This window comes from Lepisma saccharinum, chromosome 23 (genome assembly GCF_977018435.1).
Source record: "Lepisma saccharinum chromosome 23, izLepSacc3.1, whole genome shotgun sequence".
In the NCBI taxonomy this organism is placed as follows: domain Eukaryota; kingdom Metazoa; phylum Arthropoda; class Insecta; order Zygentoma; family Lepismatidae; genus Lepisma; species Lepisma saccharinum.
Window position 1 is genome coordinate 64,234,654 of NC_139251.1, and position 21,739 is coordinate 64,256,392.

Here is a 21,739-nt window from a genome sequence, read left to right on the forward strand (position 1 = left end):
GTCAAGTTACGCCCATGCATTCGGGTTCATTAATATTTAGGAATTTATCCAAAGCGATGAGATTTGTACACGAGAAATGTGCCAATAATGAAAAATGTTATTATTACCAATGTAATGAATGTTTGACATATTTAGTTTTTTAAAATATATATCTTTATGAATGAATCCGGCGAATTTCATGTATTAATATACGTACAGAGTTCATTAAAAAGCTTGTTTAGGACACCTTGATTGCCATAATTTCTTTCGAGCCGATTTCTGGTCCATACAAACCCTTTTATTTTAATTCTTTTAATTTAATATTTAATAACAGTAGTACCTATTCCCCTCGAACATTCATCAAATCGCTCGACCATCTTTTTAGCTTGTCTGCTCTGCGCAATGCCTTGTGGGAACAAAAGCATAGCGACAAGTATGGTAGCAAGTCTTCGCTGACGCGAAAACTAGCAAATGAGCAAATACAACTGGAAAAATTATAGGTATTTTCTACTCTTACGGCGGCCGGTCCTCATGCTGGCAAGGGAAGTGGGGAGCGGGGATTACGGCGCAGACCAACCAGACAACAGCGGTGGCGCCGAGAGTTACGACGTCTTCCCGAACCTCGTTCTAATGGCTGCTGCGTTTCTTATCGCGCTGGATTGGTCGCTTTCCCGCTCCCCACTTCCCTTGCCAGCATGAGGATCAGCCGCCGTAACAGTAGAAAAGATCTATAGTACTGGAAATCCAGCTCCGTGTGATTCTGTATGAAAACGTAAACACACTTTGTGGGGTACACGGCGGTTGCTACGCCACTAGCCCATTGAGTACATCTTCTATCGTTATATACAAAAGGAAAAATAGGATCTAATTTTACGTTACTCGCGCGTTAAAAATTGTAAATCGTTTGGGCCAACATATGGTGCGAAAATCCTCATGAATACTTGCCAGCACGTTGGCTGATGCTGCGATCAAACAATGTACAGGTGTGGCCAACAGAGGCTAAATTCATGGTAGGGCTCAAAACAACTTGTCAAAACATGCAATTCGTGACAAGTACATGTATGTTGAAAACTGCAACAAGCGCGAAGGTCATCATGCATCTCATAGGTCAGTTCCAATCAAGATATCGGAGCGAGGAGTGTCTTCAAGTGTTCCCAGACACACACACACACTATTCAATTTCTCACCAGCCAAGTCCGCAATCCTGTTTATGGCAGATAGTAACGGACGTTTCAAAGGCCCTCCAGAGACGGTTGTGAACATCACAGGTTGGTTCAAAAGTTGCTGGCTGGAAGGTGGTCGTTCCTCGAAAATCGGGCGGGCCCCCGTGGCGGAGGGGTTAGCACATCGCGCTAAGACGCCAGGAGTCCCGGGTTCGAATCCTGGCCTGAGCATAGGTATTTATGAGTGTCCACTCATCAATTCCATCATATCATCACTCATCCCCATCTTCGCAAATTAGCCAAAAGTGGCACAAAAAGGTAAGTAAAATAAAGCAAATCAATCAGTCAATCGAAAATCGGACAGCAATGCTGTTCTCTCTCTCTATGTGGTAGAGTGATCAGCATGAGGTCTGCTTTAGACGAAAGCATTTTCCTTAACATTTTTGCTCAAACATTTATGCCATGACCAAAATGCTACAGTGTCAAGTGAAAAATCAAAACGCATTTCAGATGCCATGGCGCATCTCAAGGATAACCAATCAGAAGTGACCTCTAGCTCACGAGTGCAGATGTAATGGCGGTCGCGTGAGATGTAGTGTAACACTTCACATTTCTAAAAGCCGATAACTGGGGAGACAAATTTATGGTAAATAAAAACTGAGATGAGCGGTAAATATAAAATGTTAGATCAGCGGTATAAAAAAAAATTGGCACACTCTTTTTCATCATGAGAGGAAACAACATACAAGAGAGCTATAAATTGATAAACTATTTCATTTTTATATACTGTACGCATACACAAGTACTTAGCTGCCCAACCAAAAAGAAAACATCAAAACAAAATCACTTCATTTCTAAATTGCATATTCGGGGGAAGAAAGGAATGCAGCTTGACAGGGAGCGAAGTTTTCGAACTGAGATTATGTGCATGGGAAATCCCAATTTGCAACGTCTTCCTGATGTGATCGAAGATAAAACGTTCTTCAGCTGCAAGTGGTAGGAAACTTTAGGCAAACGTTTCTTTATAAATCGACAGTTTGCGCGCACAACCTCGATTGCAGGTTTTTGCTTGTTTTCTACTTAATTTGATAATATTTCACGGTTATTTCGCGAAAAATCGTTCATTTCGTGGAAAAGCACACATTTCGCATTACTTTGCGAATAAAACTCATGCATATTTCATCATTGGGGGTGTAGTTACGTGCAGAATGTTCAAAATTGCATCTTTTTTTCACATTTCGCGATTTCGCGCATCGCGAAAATTCAATGTCCCTACCAATAACTATTCAACCGAGACGAATAACGTTTCCTATATGAAGGTATTATAGATACAGTCACCGCCAATAAAAATGGGACACAAATATCTCGAAATGACGTCTCCTCTGCAATATGTTACGAGTAGGGCAAGGATTTTTATGACTTAAAAATCACCAAAATATGCAAAATAAAATATGCTCCTATAACCTAAAATTGTACAAAATATGCACTATAATTTGAAATATATGCTCTTATAACTGGATTGTTTCAAACATCAATATCTAACATTTTCACACAGGTACTATTTTTAGTTCACTTTATTGGGCCTGAGTTGCAATGCACAATGAATACTTTCTGTAAATTTTCAAATAGAAATGAAAAAGATTTTGCTGCAATCCAAAAGATTGATTGACTCGCTTTATTTTACTTCGCCTTTGAGACAACTTTTGGCTAATTTGCGAAGATGGGGATGAGTGATGACACGATGAAATTGATGAATGGACACTCACAAACATCCATGCCCAGGCCAGGATTCGAACCCGGGACTCCTGGCGTTGTAGTGCGATGTGCTAACCACTCCGCCACGGAGGCCCGTAGTCCAAAAGAAAAAGCCTTCGAGTGAACATGGGAGCAAGAACAAAATACTTCAAAAATGACTGTGTATCTCTTGAAAGAGCGAACATATGCTGAATATGACCGAAAATCCATCAAAATATGCTCTATCACGCAGAAATGGCCAAATATGCCGTTAAAAAGCACCTTAACTTAATTAGTTTCTTCATAATATGATTTTTTATATATTTAGGAACACGTCGCCCTTACCAAAATAAATATGCTAAGTCATGAAAATCCTAGCCCTAGTTATGAGTATTGCCTAACTCTCCGGCGATAACAGAACTTACTATTTTTAAAAGTTGCTAAGAGAGTCGATTAATCGCCATAAGTTAGGTAACACACAACGAATTGCAGAGAAGTCAGTTATTTCAGGATCTGTGTGTCCCATTTATATTGAATAAATTAGTTGTTTCAATTGTAAACACTGGGCACTGGCTTATCTCATAGATGTCTTTCGTGCTGTTACACAGGCACGTAGCCAGAGGGAGGGCTCAGGGGGCTGAAGCCCCCTCCGAAATCCTTCAAATATCTAATTTAAATAGTGTGTAATGGTAATTAATTTTACTTCATTAGCAGGATTGAACATCTTGTATAATAAGTTGTAGTGTACTGAGAGAAATTAATCTTCAGTTCTTCTACCCTCCAATTTTTCGCCTTTAGATGGCTGCTGCTGATTAGGGATGAGCCCCCCCCGAAAAACAATTCTGGCTACGGCCCTGGTGCTGTATATATTATCCAGGCCCGTAGACAGAATTGATCTCCAGGGGGAGCTTTGTACATCAAGTCCATTTTTCAAAAGTTTAACAGTATTAAATGAAGGTAAATTATATGTTGGGGGTCATTAAGTTACATAAAGTTTAGAAATATCACACAAATACTACATTTTATCTATATCTTTTAAAATATCGCTTGAAGTGTTAATTGTCTGATACTGAAATCATCCTTTACTACACACTCCATACTACGTTTGATGATGCAGATATTTATATCACCCAAGAAAAGATGGACAATATTCAATCATAGTGCCTAGCATAGCATACATTCCACTCCCCGGTCAAAACAATAAAACTCCCCTTCGTTCCCAAAACTTGGGAGCTGTTAACCTTTGACGCAGATGCGGAGGGAATTTGCATAATGACATAAAAGTCGCAGATTTCTGTATAAATGGGAGATTGCAACAGGGGCAACAAAGGTACAGATAAATAAGCTCCTTTGTGAAGGAACTTTCTGAAGTCTAGAGAAGAGAATCTCCTAAATGCTTGCAGCTATTTAGACTTCTCTTATTAATAAGATGAACGAATGTAATAGCTGCTATTCATGCTCCCTGAATTTATCCTTTACCAAAGTTGTGAGCAAAATAATATCTGCTGTCTACATTTTCACTCTTCACTGCAAACAAATTACACAAAATAGTTTTACCTAATGTCAAGAGGGCTGACCTCAATGCCAGGGGGGCTTAGCCCAACCTGGCCCCTGCCTGGCTACGGGCCTGATATTATCTAATGTTCTTTGCACGCTTCGCATTGCAATCGCAAGTGCTAACAGGAGTGTTACAGGAAATGCTTTCGTGTAAAGTATTGTTTGCTATAAAAAATACTACATGATTTTTGGAAGCATTATGTTTAAAGCGGGCCTAACATCCAAGGTCCAGGCAGCGTTGTCACAAACAGAAAGAGCAATTGTATACAGCTCGTTTTGCCTGTTTCTAGCGAAGAGTTCTCAATTCCATACGCTATCTAGCGTCGTCCGTGCGAACTATTTGAAGCTCGAGCGAAATCGTCTCGCTGCAGCACTCTATCTCGCTTTTAGTACAGAGCTTTCCCTGACATTCGCTATGAGACTGGGCGGCAAGCGGCCCGGCATCAGCGCTTGTCTCTCCCGGTGAACGGGTCCGCGACAGTCGCACGCTACAGTCTGTTTTTTTCGCTCTCCCTGCCTTCGCTCTCTTTCCCTTTCGGTTGACGTTGCAGACTGACGCCAGTATAATCCTCCCTCGGAAGTTGTGTTGTGTCGTGTCCGTGTGTTGAAGATTGTTGCTTAATATGGCACCACGAAAATTTACATCACAACAAAGGATTTATTTTGTCGAGTGTTACTTCGGAAAGAGGAATTGTGGAGAAGTGCGACGACGTTTTGCAACGAAATTTCCTGGTGTTCCCGTTCCACATAGAACCACTATATTAAACCTCGAAAGAAAAATGGGAAATCTAAAAAGTAAAGTATACAAAGACAATCCGCACACTATCCGTGAGTTAAAAGAGAGTATTGTACGAGAAATCGGGAGAATTACAGTAGACGAACTTGCACGTGTAAATTCCAATTTCCTTCGGAGATGCCAGGAATGTGTTGCAGCAGAGGGACATCATTTTCAACACCTTCTGTAGTCAAGGTTAGTACACAATATGAAAACTGTAATTTTAATAGCCAACTCTACCTACTTGTCGCGGACCCCGTTCACCGGGAAAGACAAGCGCTGATGCCGGGCCGCTTGCCGCCGAGTCTCGTAGCGAATGTCAGGGAATGTTGTCCGGCAGAAAAATATATGAGAGTGGCAACCGTGACTTCAACGAGCGAAACGTTACCAAGAAAAGTTGTTTGTCTTAATGTACTCTACAAGCTGTACACGTTTGCAGGTAATAATCGGCAAAACTTGGTATATTTCCAGAGTGAATGAAAATTTTGGAAAAGTAGAAGCAGGGTAAGAATATCCACAAGGGCTGGCATTTCCAGCCACCCCCACTCCCTTTCTTTCACTTCGAGCACGGATCTTACCTGACGCTGCAACCCGAGAACATAAAAACCGGGACGACCATTCACACCGAAAATTAACACGTCAAACATGCAAATCCAGCTAATAAAACATTCATTGACACAGCATGCAAAAAATCCTCCCGCCATCTGAATCAACAGATCCCTCTCAGAGTCCCCTTTTCTCCTAAGATAGGATCGCTTGTAAACCGTGTTTGGCAAACAGTAATGGAGAGGACCTATCCCGCCGGTAGGTGGCTCTCACCTCAGCAGCGTTGCCAACTTTGCAAAGCGTCAGAACCGTACGCATAACACCTACTCGCAATCAGAGCTCTCTGGTGCCCGTTCCGAGCATCGGATTACGGTGAAACTTGGTATAAATGTTATGGAAATCATGGAGAAGCGAATGCGGGCAGAAAAGTCACCACCAGGTGAACATATGGCGCTCACAATTAAATTTCCCCTAATCAGAGACATCTGGAGCCCGTTGAAGCGTCGGATTGCTGTGAAACTTGGCCCAGAGACTGTGGAAACCATGGGGAAGCGAATGCTGAAGAAAACAGTTCAAATTTTCACCATCAGGTGGAAATGTGGCATTGAAATAACAACAACCAGAAGTTGGACATGCAACACTTTATTTTGAGTTTATGTCAGTACAGTAGTCATGGATATGAATATCAACGTGAATGACGACCCTCTGGAAGCGTTTCCCGAGGTGTTGCTCACTGTGCACCAGATTTCAACACCGCATCGTACGGGTTGTATTTGCGTGCAGGATTACAATTGTTTCTTAGCCTTCAATTTTTAAAAAAAGTTATCTTGTACTCACCGGCGTTGGCAGGGCAGGGGGCTTGATGGGACTACAACCCACCCCAAAATTTTGAGAAAATCAAAATTCTCAAACTAAAACAGTTAAAAACTTGGGAAAAAACAGTGGTAAAAGCACCTCCCCCTCGTTTTGAAATTAGCTCCGACTGCCACTTTTGATTGATTCATTCATTGATTTTGTTTATTTTACTCCACGTTTTGTGCCTCTTGGCTAATTTGCGAAGATGAAGATGAAATGATGAATGGACATTCACAAACAACCAATCCCGAGCGGGATTCGAACCCGGGACCCTTGGCGTCGCCAAAGGGTCCGGCTATTGCCACTTTTGAGTCTAGAAAGTTCTAAATATACGAAATATCTTATTGCGTATTCCAGCCCCGTAGAAAGCAGCTATGGAATATCCACCTTTACGATTCCATCCTCTCCCGAAAAAAAATCCTCCATACGGCAGTGCTTGTTTTCAAAGAACATTGACGTTTTTAAATAGTGGCGAAATTTCGGATTATCGTCCACAATGGCAGATATATCATTGCTAATCGTCTCAGGTACTGCATTCCTAGGGCACGGTGCAAGGTCTGAACATAAGTCCGTATGGAACATGAAAATATCATCTGGGTCTGGTGTTGGGCACATTCAGCTGCCGAGTCACTAAAACTAATTGCTAAGAGCTCTAAACCTGGCCATCCTAACCTAACCACATGTGCATTATTAGAATTAGCGGAATATAGGTTAGGAATGGTGAGCAGCAGGTTGTGGCCCGCACCAGACCCAATGCCGTACTCGCATGGAGAGAAATGTACGGTTGGCAACACTAGGCCCAAGAGTCATCTCTCCCTGCCTTGCACGTGCGCGTCGCCTTCTTAGAGCAAGAAAGGGGGAAACAAAAAAACCTGTTACATTTATTCAGCAACTCGGCGAGTCGCTAACCGAATATAATGCCCCATACACAAGACAGGGGCATAAAAAACTGATTCGCAGCCGTGTGGTATTTGGAAAGTGTCCAGTGGTATCTTACGAAGCTTCCAAGTGTACAAAGACGACGCAGTCTCGTTCCTTCTCGTGAATGAAAAAGCTTATCTCGCCTCGATATCTAAACTAGGGATGGCCACATCCGGATCCTGGCGGATCCGAAATCCGGATCCGGTTGGTTCCGGATCCTAAAATTATTTGGATCCGGATCCGCGGATCCGGAATTTTCAGATATGGATCCGGATCCGTTTTGCCATCCCACATGCGCTTCTTTGGAAAGTAAGAATGTGCTTATAACATATTGTTACCTGCTAATATACATATATATATAATATACATACACACACATATATATAGTGTGTGTGCGCGCGTGCGCGATTTGTAATTAATTAATACACTTACTAGGGAGGTCTAAGTCTCCCCCTCCGATTTCCATGAAACTTGGCATTTGTATAGATAAGGAGAAATTGAAGTGGGGATCTGACCCCGAAACCACGTAAATATGGTATAGGAAGAAACAGGGGGCATAGGGCATCTCTATACACCTGCCAAATTTCATGGGAATCGGAGGGGGACACAGGGGTCAGATGATCCCCACGTCAATTTGTCCTCATCTTGACATTTGAGGGGGGCTCTATACAAATGCCAAGTTTCATGGAAATCGGAGGGGGAGACTTAGACCTCCCTAGTAAGTGTATTAATTAATTACAAATCGCGCACGCGTCATTTGAGGCGGGTTTTGCCCTCAAAGTTTTTTAGCCGAAACAAAAAAAACACGTATTTCTTCCTTTGGGCCCCTCTATACACCTGCCAAGTTTCATGGAAATCGGAGGGACACAGGGGTCAGATCCTCACTTAAATTTGTCCTCATCTTGACATTTGAGGGGGTTTTGCCCCCTAAAACAGTTATTTAGCTGAAACAAACAAAAAAAAACCCACGTAATTCTTCCTTTGGGCCCCACTATACTGCCAAGTTTCATGGAAATCGGAGGGGGACACTTAGATAACTTCTCTTGTTAGTCTTACACTTTGTAATTATTTAACACTGCATATAATGTTTTATTTTAATTTGTAACACTGTAACTGTAGAACAATTGTATAATTATTGTATAACATTTCTATCTTGTTATGTGTGTTAAAGGTTTCATCCTGGAATGGAATGTCTCACATTTATGTGTGTTTTCAATTCCAATATATTCGGATGAATACATATTCGTTTCAGTGGCATTTACAAAATCACCTCGAACATTTGTGCACGAGTGTGTTAGCCGATGCGTAGCAAAGTATTTTAGGAACAACACTTGAAAAAAATTCTTTCCCTAATCTAAACCAGGGTTGTTAAACGTCCAGGAACCCATGAATTCTAATGGGTTCTATTGGGTTCCGTCGCAGGACCGGAACCTTCTTTCTCGCACAATTTAAATTCGGTCCAAGTTGTGTATTGTTACATTGTAAAAAAGGTCCCTCGACCGTATTTAAATTGGTCTGCAAGAAAAGTTCCTCGACCGAATTGAAATTCCAGATGAAAAGGTTCTTTACGGTCCAGAACCCATTTACGCTTCTCTCCTGGACCGGAATTGAATATATTTAAAATTCCTGGACCATTAACAACCCTGATCTAAACCCTAATCTACAGTAGTTCTCGTCTTGAATGAATTACAATTTTCAGGTACGTAGGCACATGTGGTCATTTTGCACTCTTCAATGTATAGGGGAAATATCCTCTTATGCCTGAATCGCACGAGGCTAGATCTGCTGGATTTTCCAGTTGGACTTGATCTAGTTGTGTGGTACTGGCTCAACTCCTAGTTTTCGCTTCACACGGTACTTGTTACTGTACTTTGTATTATTTTGTTCCCATAAGACATTGCGCAGAGGAGACAAAATAAAAAGATGAACGAGCGATTTGAAGAACGTTGTAGGAGAATTACGGCTGTTATTAAAAATTAACAGAAAAATATGGAGTAGAAATTGGCTCGAAAGAAAGTGTGGTTATCAATGCGGACTGAACAATCGTTTTAATGAACTCGGGTATGCATATTCATACATGAGACTCGCAGGATTCATTCATAAAGAAATATTTTGTTCAACAATTAATACACTTGTAATAATAAGGATTTTCATTATCGGCTAATCGCATTTGTCGCGTACAAATCTCACCGCTTTGTATAAATTCCTAAATATCAATGAACACGAATGCCAGGAGCGTATATTCTAGGCTAGCTAGGCTATCTACGAAGCCTCAAGTCTAGAGAATAAAATTCAGGAGAAAAATCGATCAGAAATTGTAAATAAAATTATTCATATCAGTGAAATGATGATGGTGATTCTGGAGTTGGCAACGTGATTTCTTGTGAGTTGGCAACCTGATTTCTTGTGAGTTGGCAAGCTGATTTCGTGTGAGTTGGCAATCTGATTTCCTGTGAGTTGGCAACCTGATTTCCTGTGAGTTGGCAACCTGATTTCCTGTGAGTTGGCAACCTGATTTCTTGTGAGTTGGCAACCTGATTTCTTGTGAGTTGGCAACCTGATTTCGTGTGAGTTGGCAACCTGATTCCGTGTGAGTTGGCAACCTGATTTCTTATGAGTTCGCAACATGATTTCTTGAGTTCGCAACCTGATTTCTTAGGAGTTGATAAATTTATTTCTATTCATACCCTAGGACCACGTGACATTGTGAGATAGCTCAGATCTTGGACTTAGTATACGCCACTGACGAATGCACCTCATCTCTGTTACTTTTTCTTTCATCGAGAGGGAACAAAAATAACCAACACTCGGAAACTACAGACAAAAAAAAATTCCCGTGCCAAACTCACAGATTATCTTCACATGGCCAAACTTTTGCTCTGATTGATTGTTTAACAGAATCTAGCAGAAAAAGCCAGTTGCAATACAACACTGCCTAGTCGTGAAAACCAGTCCAGCAGCCCAGGCACGTATCCAGGAATTCCTTTGGGGGGGGGGGGGCTGAACGCCATTTCTTTAAGGGGTATAGATATTGGTTGTCCAGCGAAAAGAATAGACTGTTGGGTATATGAGAACAGCGTTGCCGCTTGCCGCAGGGGCGAGTAACGGACTTGCTGGCAGTGAAAGTACAAGACCAAACAAACGTGCGTGGCGCTTGAATCGCGGGTACGTACAAATTGAAGAAATAAGTTCACGGTGAGCTATTATTAAAAACAAGAAACAAATTCACAAAATTACATAAACTGAAAGAATAATTCTTAATGAACTTACTTTTCTCTCACATGTCACTCCAGGGGGTTAATTCCTTCCATTGCAGAATCATCACCAGAATCATTTTCTTCTGTCAGATCATCACTCTCGCTGGAATCTTCACCCAAGTGGATTATTATCTGATCAACGTCATCCTGCAATTCATCTGCATTCCACATTTCCTTCTCTATGTCCATGACATGTTATACGAAATTTTACCAGTTTTCAACTGTTACTGTCTTAAATTATTCAGTGATTAAATTTTCAATGTATTTAGTTTTGAATGTAGTGTTGTTACACCGCACATAATGCTTAACCTGTGACCACACAAGTTCAATCGGGTTCAGTTCGCAATGATATGGGGGCAAACGAAGCACCGTATGCCCCATCTGTTTTGCCATCTCATCGATCTTATACTTATCGTACTTAATTTTATGAATATTTGTAAGTTCCAGAAGATCTCTCCGTAACATGTCGTCATCATAACGTATGCCATGAGATTTCAACCATTCTCTTAAATCATTCTTCTTCCACGAGGTTGTCTGCATTGGCTCTTGCTTGCGGCTATGATAAGAGGCATTGTCAACAACAATAACAGATCCCGGAGGGAGATTGACGAGCAACTGTTTCCGAAAATACATCTCATACGTTTCTCCATCCATTTCATCATGGACATCTGCTGTATTATTTTTGCACTGAAACACAAGTCGGGCGTTTTGCAGAAAACCGCGTTCGTTACCCGCATGCACTAAAGCGTATCGCGCTCCGCGAGATGTTGGATTTTTTAAACCTGTGGAAAGACCTGCCAGAAACGCTTGTTTTGCAGTTGTAATTGTCTTGTCTTTCCATTCATAATTGACTGAGGTTCCGGTGTTCACCCAGGATTCATCAGTGTAAACAATATTTCTATTTTCACGCCTATAATTCCTAATCTCTCTTAAATATTTATGGCGAAGAGAAATTAAATCTTCTCTTTCCATTAACATGGATTTGTTGCCCCTTTTCTCATACGAAAAGCCAAGTTCTTTGAGAAAGACATGAAACGTTGATCTTTTAAAATTCGGTAATGTGGAGTCAGAATTAACAGCAACAAGAACAGAATTAAGTGTTGGGGGTTTGTTTTTAAAAAAGAATTCGTGAACTTTACGTCGCACAGCACTTCTGACAAAATCATTATATTTTACATTTCTACTTGTAATTGGCGATCTTTTCCTGGGTCGTTTCTTACCTGGTGTGTCAAAAGGACCTTGAGAAACCTCGCCCCGAATTTTATACACAGTAGCCCGAGAAACTCCAGTTGCTTTCGCCATCTCGCTGGCTAACCAACTTACACTGCGATCCGGATTTTTCTGTTTTAAATAAACAAAAATATTCATTACTATTTGCCTTTCTTTACTTTTGAGAACCTCACCACGCCTTCTCTTCTTTACACTACTTCCGCTCATATTTCAGTATTAAAACCAACGGTTTTTTACAGCACAACACAACACAACCCAAAGCACAGATCCGCCACAGTCATTCCTCGTCGAAACAAACGGTCAGTCACCCTCTCCTTCCGTGAAATTTTGTCTACCGCGGTACTGGCTGAGGGGGTGGGGTGGAAAGCAGTCGACAACGCTGGGCTCGCCGTTCCCCTCCGTTCACGTGCCCCTGCACAAACAAAATTTAAAACACGCGCTGCTGGAAGGAACTTTTGCTGGTCTGAAAGCTTAACCAGTTCCAGAATAGCGTTTTGCATTCGAAAGAAAAGCAAGTGTGTTCACCTTTGCGCTTAGTAGTGAAAACAATATTTAAAAAGAGGGAGGATGTAGGGAAAGTTAAAAGCCCATTTGAAGCAACAGTCTATTCTTTTCGCTGGACAATCTATAGAACCTCACAATTCTAGTGGTGGGTTCCAAAGCGGTGGGGGTGCAAGGAAAGTTTACTTTTTCTTGGTAGACAAGGCTTAGCATTAAGAAGCCACAGTGTGGAGGCAAAAAAATGGGGAGCAGCTTTCCCCTTAATCGTTGCCACTGTTTAAGGCTTCCATTTTAATCAGAACGTGAAATCGGGACATTTTATACCACTCGACTCCTCAGTTTTCATGCATTAACATTGTTTGCCGGAAGCCTCCGAGTATGTGTGTGTGTCGATTTCTTCTCATCAGGCATCAAAACATCTATGGTGTCTTTGAGTGTTTTTACGAAGTTGTTACACATGCACTGGATGGACAATCCACTCGACAAAGGGAGATTCAAAATGTGGGCTGCGAAATGGATGCAGACAGCTCGAATATTTCTCTCTGAATCGAGCCTGAACACCAGCAATGTGTCTTGTCCTCCCATGTTTGCAGCTCTTGTGAAAGCAGAAACCCACCAAATTGTTCATATTCAGGCCTACGCACTTGTAAGTGTTCAAAATTGTCTGTCACAACTTCCGCAGTATTGTCATATATCGGCACCAAACAAAGGAAGTCTTCTAGAATACAGCTGGATCGCGAAACAATTAATGCACAGTGAAAACCTTTCCGTTCCCAACACATCTAATGTTTTGTTTCCCAATATGATCAAATGCTAACTCATTTATTTCCAGTGACGTGCCCAAGGGAGGTTTGGTGGGGTCATAACTCATTTGACCCAGTATCCTAACCCCCCCTTTTTTTTTTTAAAAAAAAAAAAGAATGTCAAAGACAGGAAAATATGGTAAAATGAGGATTGACCACAGAAATGATATTCTAGAACATTCTGCAGATAAAACGATTCGTTAATATCGCCAGTAGTTCGACTCCTCTTTTCAAGAACGTATCCTCTCGCGCTTTCCAGAGATAAAAAATTACAAAGAATCGTCCTGCTTGTGGAACAGCTTCGAAATGCTGACAAGTTTTTACATAATGCTCAAGTTCGCTACAACAGCACATAAAAGCGCAAGAAAAGTTTACGTGCAATATTATCAACAACAGGGAACATTCTCCATCTTGACTCGATAATCATTTCTCTCAAATTATCATCACAGTCTCCAAGGTGCCGAAAATCTAATGTAAACTGAAAAATTTCCTGTGGAGGGAGCGGGGGCTCGAGTCACCTGATCCCCACCTTGGACACGCGCTATTAACAATAATAGGGTTATTGAACACTCTCCTTAAATTATCGTCACATTATTCAATCATCCAGAATCCTAATTTTATCTAGTGTAAATTTGAAAAATTTCCTTGGAGGTGGAGGATCGAGCCACCTGATCCCCACCTTGGATACGTGCTATGAACAATAACAGGGTTATAGAACATTCTCAGTCTTGTCTCGATAATTATTTCTCTCCTTAAATTATCTTCACATTATTTTATTTCACACTACAAGAAACCAAAAACCTCATATTATCCAGTGTAAATCGAAAACTTTCCGAGGGGGGTTCGAGCCCCCCCCCCCTTTGGATACGTGCCTGTAGCAGCCAGCCCGGCGGCCATGATTTCCAGCCAGGTAGCCAATCCAGCGACAACTAGGGAATTCCTACTCCGTGTGATTCGGCCTACGTCTAAAGTTCTTACCCGAGAGTTAAAAAAATGAGTGTATAGGGCCCATTGAGAAATGTTAAAAGTGCAAAGTTGTAAAGGGAAGGATACAGTAAAAACTTTCTCAGAGACAATGGAAAAGAACCGCTCTTGTGAAAAAGCTAAAAATATTAGCTAAACACTGTCATCGTCTCCCAACATGGTTGGGAAGATTAAAAGTGTCTCCGAGGAATTTAAAAATCCGCACATTCTAGAAGGATGTACCGACCACTTAAAGTTACATCACAGCAGTGTGTGAATTAACGGGGATTTTCCCCACAAAATAATTTATCCCAGGCAAAAGAAAATTATTTTTATCTTTGCCAGGGATGTTTTTATCCCCTCAAAGAAAATTGAGAGCATATACGAGGGCCAGTATTTATATTTTGAGCCTTGGCAACACTGATTGAAGTTAGGCGCGATTTGACGTTTGCACGGAATTGTCTGGCATTATTGACCATAACGTACTTCAAATGTTTTGTCAATAGCTTCATTTGTGTTGTTTATGTTGCCTTGGAGATTGCGCGACAACAATAAAATGGAATTAACTCGTGAACATTTTCGTGCGATGATTTTTTACGATTTTCGACGTGGATTATCAAGACAAGAGTGCATCGATCAACTTACTTCCACATTTGGCGATGAAGCCCCATCCTTTGCCACTGTGAAACGCTGGTATAACGAATTTAATCGTGGCCGCCATTCGCTCACCGACGAGATTCGCGAAGGTCGTCCAAAATCAGTTGTTGTTCAAGAAAACATTGATGCTGTGCAAAACCTAATACTGCAAGATCGTCATGTGACATACTGTGAGATTGAGGCAACCATAGGCATTAGTTCCACCAGCACATATAAAATATTACATGATCATTTAGCTGCGAGAAAGGTATGTTCTCGTTGGATCCCACACAATTTGACAAAAACTCAAAAAGACGCTCGCGTCAATTGGTGCAAACAAATGCTCAATAAACACAATCCTGGTGCTTCAAAAGACGTATATAAGATTGTAACAGGTGAAGAATCATGGATATGTGCATATGAGCCGGAACGTAAACAGCAGTCGACTGTATGGGTGTTTCAAGATGAACCCAATCCAACAAAATTGTTCGCGCTCGAAGCACATCGAAACAAATGGTCGACTGTTTTTTCGGGAAAACTGGTCATGTGGCAACTGTGCCTTTAGAGGAACGTAGTACGGTCAACTCTGAATGGTACACAACAATTTGTTTGCCAGAGGTCTTCGGTGAAATACGGAAAACAAACAAACGCCGTCGGATCATTCTTCATCAAGACAATGCCAGCTGTCACACATCTCGTCTAACAACCGACTTTATGAACAGTCAAAAAATCGAATTGATGGGTCATCCGCCGTACAGTCCTGATTTGGCACCCAATGTCTTCTTCTTGTTCCCGAATGTCAAGAATAAATTGCTTGGACAACGATTTTCGTCGGCGGAAGACGCCGTTGATGCGTTCAAAAACCATATTATGGAGGTGTCTCAAGAAGATTCGAAAAACTGCTTTGACAAATGGTTCGAACGAATGCAAAAGTGTATTGACCATAAAGGAGAATACTCCGAAAAACAATAAAGCAGTTTTCAATGCCAAATTCCTGTTTTTTCATTGTTAGGCTCAAAATATAAATAGTGACCCTCGTAGTATGCCATTTCTTAACTATGTAACAATCACAATTGAAAAATCATACATGTCCATTAATGGTCCAGTCATCAAGATTTCTCTGCCGAAAAGTATACAGCCTTATGGATTAAAGGACACAATTCTACAACTGATCAACCTCATATATCCGGAGACAACAGCATGCTGTTTTCCACTTAAGTTGTCATGGCATCAGTGGCGGTCCCTCCATGGAACAGAGGGAGCAGGCTGTTCCCGCCCTTTTTAGCTATTTAAATTATCTATAACAACATTATAAGAACACTTCTTTCTTCCGAAATCAACACGCCGAAGAAAACTTTTACCGTGACTGGACGTTTGTATACTTCACCTACCCTCGTCGTTCCACTCTCTGCTGCCTGACGCCGAGTATTTCCGACCACGCGCGAAGGTAAACGATCCTCATGGATCGCTTTCCCACCACGGAGGCTGAACTCTCTAGCTGTTCCCTACGAGACATAGCGAATTCGTTTTCCTTCGAATCTTTGCTATGTGCTAAAGTTTAATTGCGTCGTAGTGATAGTTTTGAGTGTAGTAAGTCTATAGTTTCCTAACCCTTAATCGCTGTCCTGAACGTTTCGGGCACTAACACACTTGTGGGGTCCACAGGACCTCTAAGTAAAAAAGGAATATACATATTTTAAATGATGTGAATTTAATCATGCTGTATGCTTTGTTATTCAATGAGCACAATTACATAGTTTTGAGAGCGAAACATTCTTTTTAACTTCTCAAAAAAAGTATTTTGTTTATATTGTGAGTTTAAGGAAACCAAATTCACTAAGCCAAAATATTTCTCAACTGAGTATTTACACACAGCTGATCAACGTGAATGTAGTCCATAGTTATTGTTTAACATTCGTTCTTCAAAACCACGGGTCCCTCCCTCTATTCAGTATATGCCACAAATAAAAAAAACATTTGCAATTTCTTGTCTACTGATCGTAATAAATCGTCGGTGATTTTAACCCTCAAACACAGTCGTGACGTCCGCGGGACCGCAGTATATAAATAGAACACCACAGAAGCAGCTAACGCAACCTTTCCCTTCACGCTTTCAGGGCCTCCCCGATTAGTACCTAACCTAACCTAACCCGGTGGAGGCACAAGTGGTTCGGATCCCACTTTAAACTGTAGGTCCAGTCCCGATTAGCCATCCTGTGCATAAAAAAAGCCAACGTTGTACCCATTCACAAATCTGGAGACAAAAATAGTGCTACATCATACAGACCAATATCACTCCTGTCATCTCTGTCTCTGTCTATAATCTGTGAAAAAATCATTAAGAACAGATTATTCAGATTTACATCTCCGCATATCAGTACTGCCCAACACGGGTTTCTTCCAGGTAGCTCTTGCTTGACTAATCTTTCAGTACTCCTTTCACATGCCACTAGGGCTATTTCCAAAAATTCCCAGCTAGATGTGATATACTTGGATATTTCAAAAGCCTTTGACAAAATAAACCATGCTCTTCTTATTCACAAATTACGAACTAGATTTAACATACATGGCAAATTTCTCTCCTTAATCCAGGATTATCTACACTCACGGACACAGCGTGTCACCCTTTCAGGCGCCTCTTCTGATTTTCTTCCTGTCTTGTCTGGGGTGCCACAAGGGAGCGTCTTGGGCCCTCTCTTGTTCATCCTATACATGGACGATCTCCCTCAAAGACTTTCCTCACTTCCTGTCAATATACTCATGTTTGCTGACGACTGTAAACTTTTCAAAGAAATCTCAACCACGCAAGATGCTGTGATTCTCCATAATGCTCTTTCCGAACTTGTCACATGGTGTAAGCAGTGGAATCTACAACTTAACCCACAGAAATGTTCCTCCCTTACAGTCTCTTTAAAAAAGAAAAAAATACATTCTCATTATGTTCTTGAAAACAATTATATTACTACAGTTACGACCCAAAAAGATCTAGGTGTTATCATAGATGAAAAACTGAACTTTAAGGAACACATCGCAGCTACAACTAAAAGTGCAATACGCCTCTTAGGCCTCCTCTACAGATTCACTGAAATTGATACTCCAACTTCTCTTAGCCTGTTTTTCAAGTCATTCATTTCTCCGATTCTCGAATACTGTTCTCCAGTCTGGGCCATGGCTTCCAATACATTTAACTTTTCTTGTTTTTACCTTAGAGTGGCCGCGGTGGCTCAGTCGGTAAAGCGTCTGACTACCATGCTAAAGGTCCCGGGTTCGATCCCCGGCCGGTTCAAATCCGGGAACGGTGGAAGCGGCACCGGCGCCCACCCAGCGTCGAATAACATGGGTACCTGGGGGAAAGCCTGGGAGGTAAAGGCGGTCAGGGGCGTGATGCTGATCACATCACCCCCACTCACGACCGGATCAAGAAAGTGTGGGGCGTTACCCCCACACCCCCTATACGCCTTCATGGTGTGGTGCTATACCTTTACCTTGTTTTTACCTTAAACCATCTTGACTTTTTGTTATTTGTTAGAGTTTTCAGTGTAAAATGGCCTTAAAAGTGCTGTATCTGAAACTTTGAATAAATAAATAAATAAAACACCAAATCAACAACAACCCTTCACGCTTTCACAGCACACTGAACTGAAGTTGAGGAAGGTACTGAAAGAGAACTAATGGCGGGGTAACAAGCAAAAGGAACACTCCGGTCCGTGCGACGTCACAACTGTAGTGAGGGCTAATCTCATTGTAAAATTGCGTCTGCCATTCACGAACTGGAAAAATCTTCTACAGTCTAAGCTTCTGCTAAATGCCTTGGCTGAGGGAATAGCTTGCGTCCACTTGTTCCAACAGTCCCAAGACGCACGCAGCGGCAGGGCAAGAAAGCGAATGTACGTATGTTGCGAGCGTAGGGTTGCGAATGTTGTATGATCGACCGGCTGAAGACGAAAGCTTTTAGTTAATTGAACTTTACAGAAAAGACAGCAAACCAACCGAATTAAAAACTAAAACGAAATCGTACACAAGGCATTTTCAAACAAGTTACTACAACTCTGTAAAATGATTAACTGGATACTCTTCCAGTGGCAAATTATTGTTGTCCTTGTGTGTTCCCGAGAAGGGAGTTTGGAACAGTTCGGGTTTTGTTACAATTTCTACAAATCTAGAGGACGTCATGAAAAAAAACTCAAGTCATCTGATTGCCATTATTGTATTGAGGACGTTTGAATTACAAGAATGCTCAACTCTACAAAAAATAAGTTTTCGCTCTTATTAGTTCCGTACCTCTTTTTGTGTACGAGTTTTGGATTCTTAGAATGTAAATATAGCGTTTCTAAATTACGTGTAAATAGTATAAAAAATATTTAATGACGTAAGTTAGAACCAAAGTTCTAAGGTACTTAGAACTGCAAGGTAATAGTTTACTCTACTGATTGGCAACATATATACAAATTTGAATAGCCCCCGAAAATGAAACCACAAATACGCCACTGAGTGGACATCCTCCCCCAAAGCAGAAAGCTTAATTCGCAGAGTGCATTACAGGCAAGGAACAGCTAAGGGTTCAGCCCTTGCAGCAAATGACGATGTGTGAGACGACTGTGCCCGATCCGAAGTCGAATTAAAATGACTTCTTTCCGTTTCACTTATCGCACAAGCCTCAAACAACTTCCGCGCCATTCGGCTTCTGACGTCAGCCGAAATGCCTTCATTGTTAGGTTTAGTTCTCTTAGCATGAATACTACCTTTTCGGTCAAGACCCCAAAAATTGCAGTGTATTTATGATGAGACACCTAAATCTAACAACGATGGCGTAACGCACTGATGCCAGAAGGCAAAGGGTGGTTAAGTTGTTTTGAGGATTGCGTGATAAGTGAGATCCGTAGGGGGAATGTCATGCACCAACTGTGGGGTTGATAGCGGGGATCACCCTATCACACATACATACATACACGTGGTGTCATTAAAATGGCACCCGCAGACTATAGAAACGTCCAGAGAACATCAAAACAAACTTGTCTCTATCAGTTTTGTCGGTGCTGCGAATGATCAAAAAGGCCCGTCTTTACGCCCTTATGCTGGCAACTCAACATAACATTTGATCGCTTCTGTAACGTTTCTTCTTTTCGTGAAACATTGTGAGGTAGTGTGCAAGGTACATGCGCATATTCTACGAAAGGAGACAAACTACGAACCACATCGTGTATTGTAAAACATGATGTACTTCAGCAACCCAGTAGTGAAAAAACAAAACACCCAAAAAGAAGTCATGGAAATTGAGGTAGAAGGGAAACAAACTAAGCATTGCTTCAAGCATTTCCAAGGGCGGAACCATTAACTGCTGTTGGGGTGGGGTGAGTGTTGTTTCTTGCACACCTAAAATTTGTGGATTCAGTCTCTGAACCTACATTTTATTTACTTGCAAATTGAACTTTCACTTTTATTCGGGTTTTTGCATTTATTCTGTACAAACATTGATATCATTAATTTATATTTTTTGCTGTTTGTTCATTCACAGAACCACAGTATTTTTGTAAATGGATGTTCTCTGTGGGTTGATGGAAATAACAATAATTGAAATTTTGTGATTAAAATTCCATATTTTCTGGTTCTCACAAGACTAGTTGTATGATGACAACCTAAGAGGCCTATTGAACATGAGCCATATATCATGTTAGTCCTTCACTGTAATCGTAATGGGGAGTGTGAACAAAATGGTAAACAAAGAGATCATATGAAGGTCCAATAATGCCTAGCTTTTATTATGCAAATTCATATTTACAAATTTACTTGTAACAACAGTCTTCAAGAATACTGAATGCCTAGCTTTTATTATGCTAATTCATATTTACAAATTTACTTGTAACAACAGTTTTCAAGAATACTGAATGCCTAGCCTTATAACGCAAATTCATATTTACAAATTTACTTGTAACAAGTCTTCAAGAATACCGAGCAGAATTACTTTTTCACACCATGTAAAATGCACACATCTGAAAGATACTTTTTCTTTATGATGCAAACATCATTGTCATCTGACTGGGAACTGAAAACAAATGCACTGAAAGTTAATTGTTGCAATTAATCAAGCGAGTGCAAATAGTTGGTGATTCAACGCATGTGATGGTGAATAAATAATCTTGTTTAAAACTTGAAAAAATAAAAACATAAGAAAGGTGCATCATATTTTCGCTGGTTTTTCCATCATTATCAGGAAAAACGTGGATTTGTAAGGAAAGAGAATAGTATTTCAGATGGACACCACAACTCAAATTAATATGTGTTGTGTTGGGTCAGGGGTTAATTTCCCTTTAGACAAAAGTATGTATGATAACAGAGGCATATTTTTATCTCTGTTGGCAAAGGCACAGTAGCCAGGGCTGGGCCCAACTTTTGATAAAAGAAAAAAATGGTAGTGAAAAATACTGCTGAAATGACCCATGTCCTTCGACACTGTGTGGGTGTCGGGGCCGCTTCAGTTAGAAAATTTCCCGGGTTTGAACTGGCCGGAAATCGAACCTGGGACCTTTAGTATGGTAGTCAGACATGTTACCGACTGAGCCACCATGGCCACTTTTAAAATTTCTAAATTTCGTAAAAAGAAAATTCTTTGACTTTGCAGATTTTCAGATCATATCATTAGGCCAATTACCACACATGTACATGTGTGTGTGTAAAAATGCCACTATAATTTAGAGAGTTAGTTATTGGGTTGATGCATAAGTTCGTAGTGTTTGTGTTTGGTATGGCAACAATGTGATGTTAGGAGTTTGTTTATCATTCAATGCTCATCAATTGGAGTGGCATTGTTGTTCTTGTGAA

At 40.9% G+C, this 21,739-nt stretch overlaps 1 protein-coding gene across 1 annotated transcript in view; it reads right to left on the reverse strand.

Annotated features, from left to right (window-relative positions):
- Nucleotides 1–20,821: 20,821 nt before the first annotated feature.
- Grip128 (gamma-tubulin complex component 5) overlaps nt 20,822–21,739 on the reverse strand; it is a 131,034-nt gene continuing 130,116 nt past the window's right edge. The window contains exon 19 of the mRNA XM_083144628.1: nt 20,822–20,963. Coding sequence (XP_083000754.1) covers nt 20,879–20,963 — 85 coding nt within the window. The 3' untranslated portion in view covers nt 20,822–20,878. The remainder of the gene's footprint in view (nt 20,964–21,739) is intronic.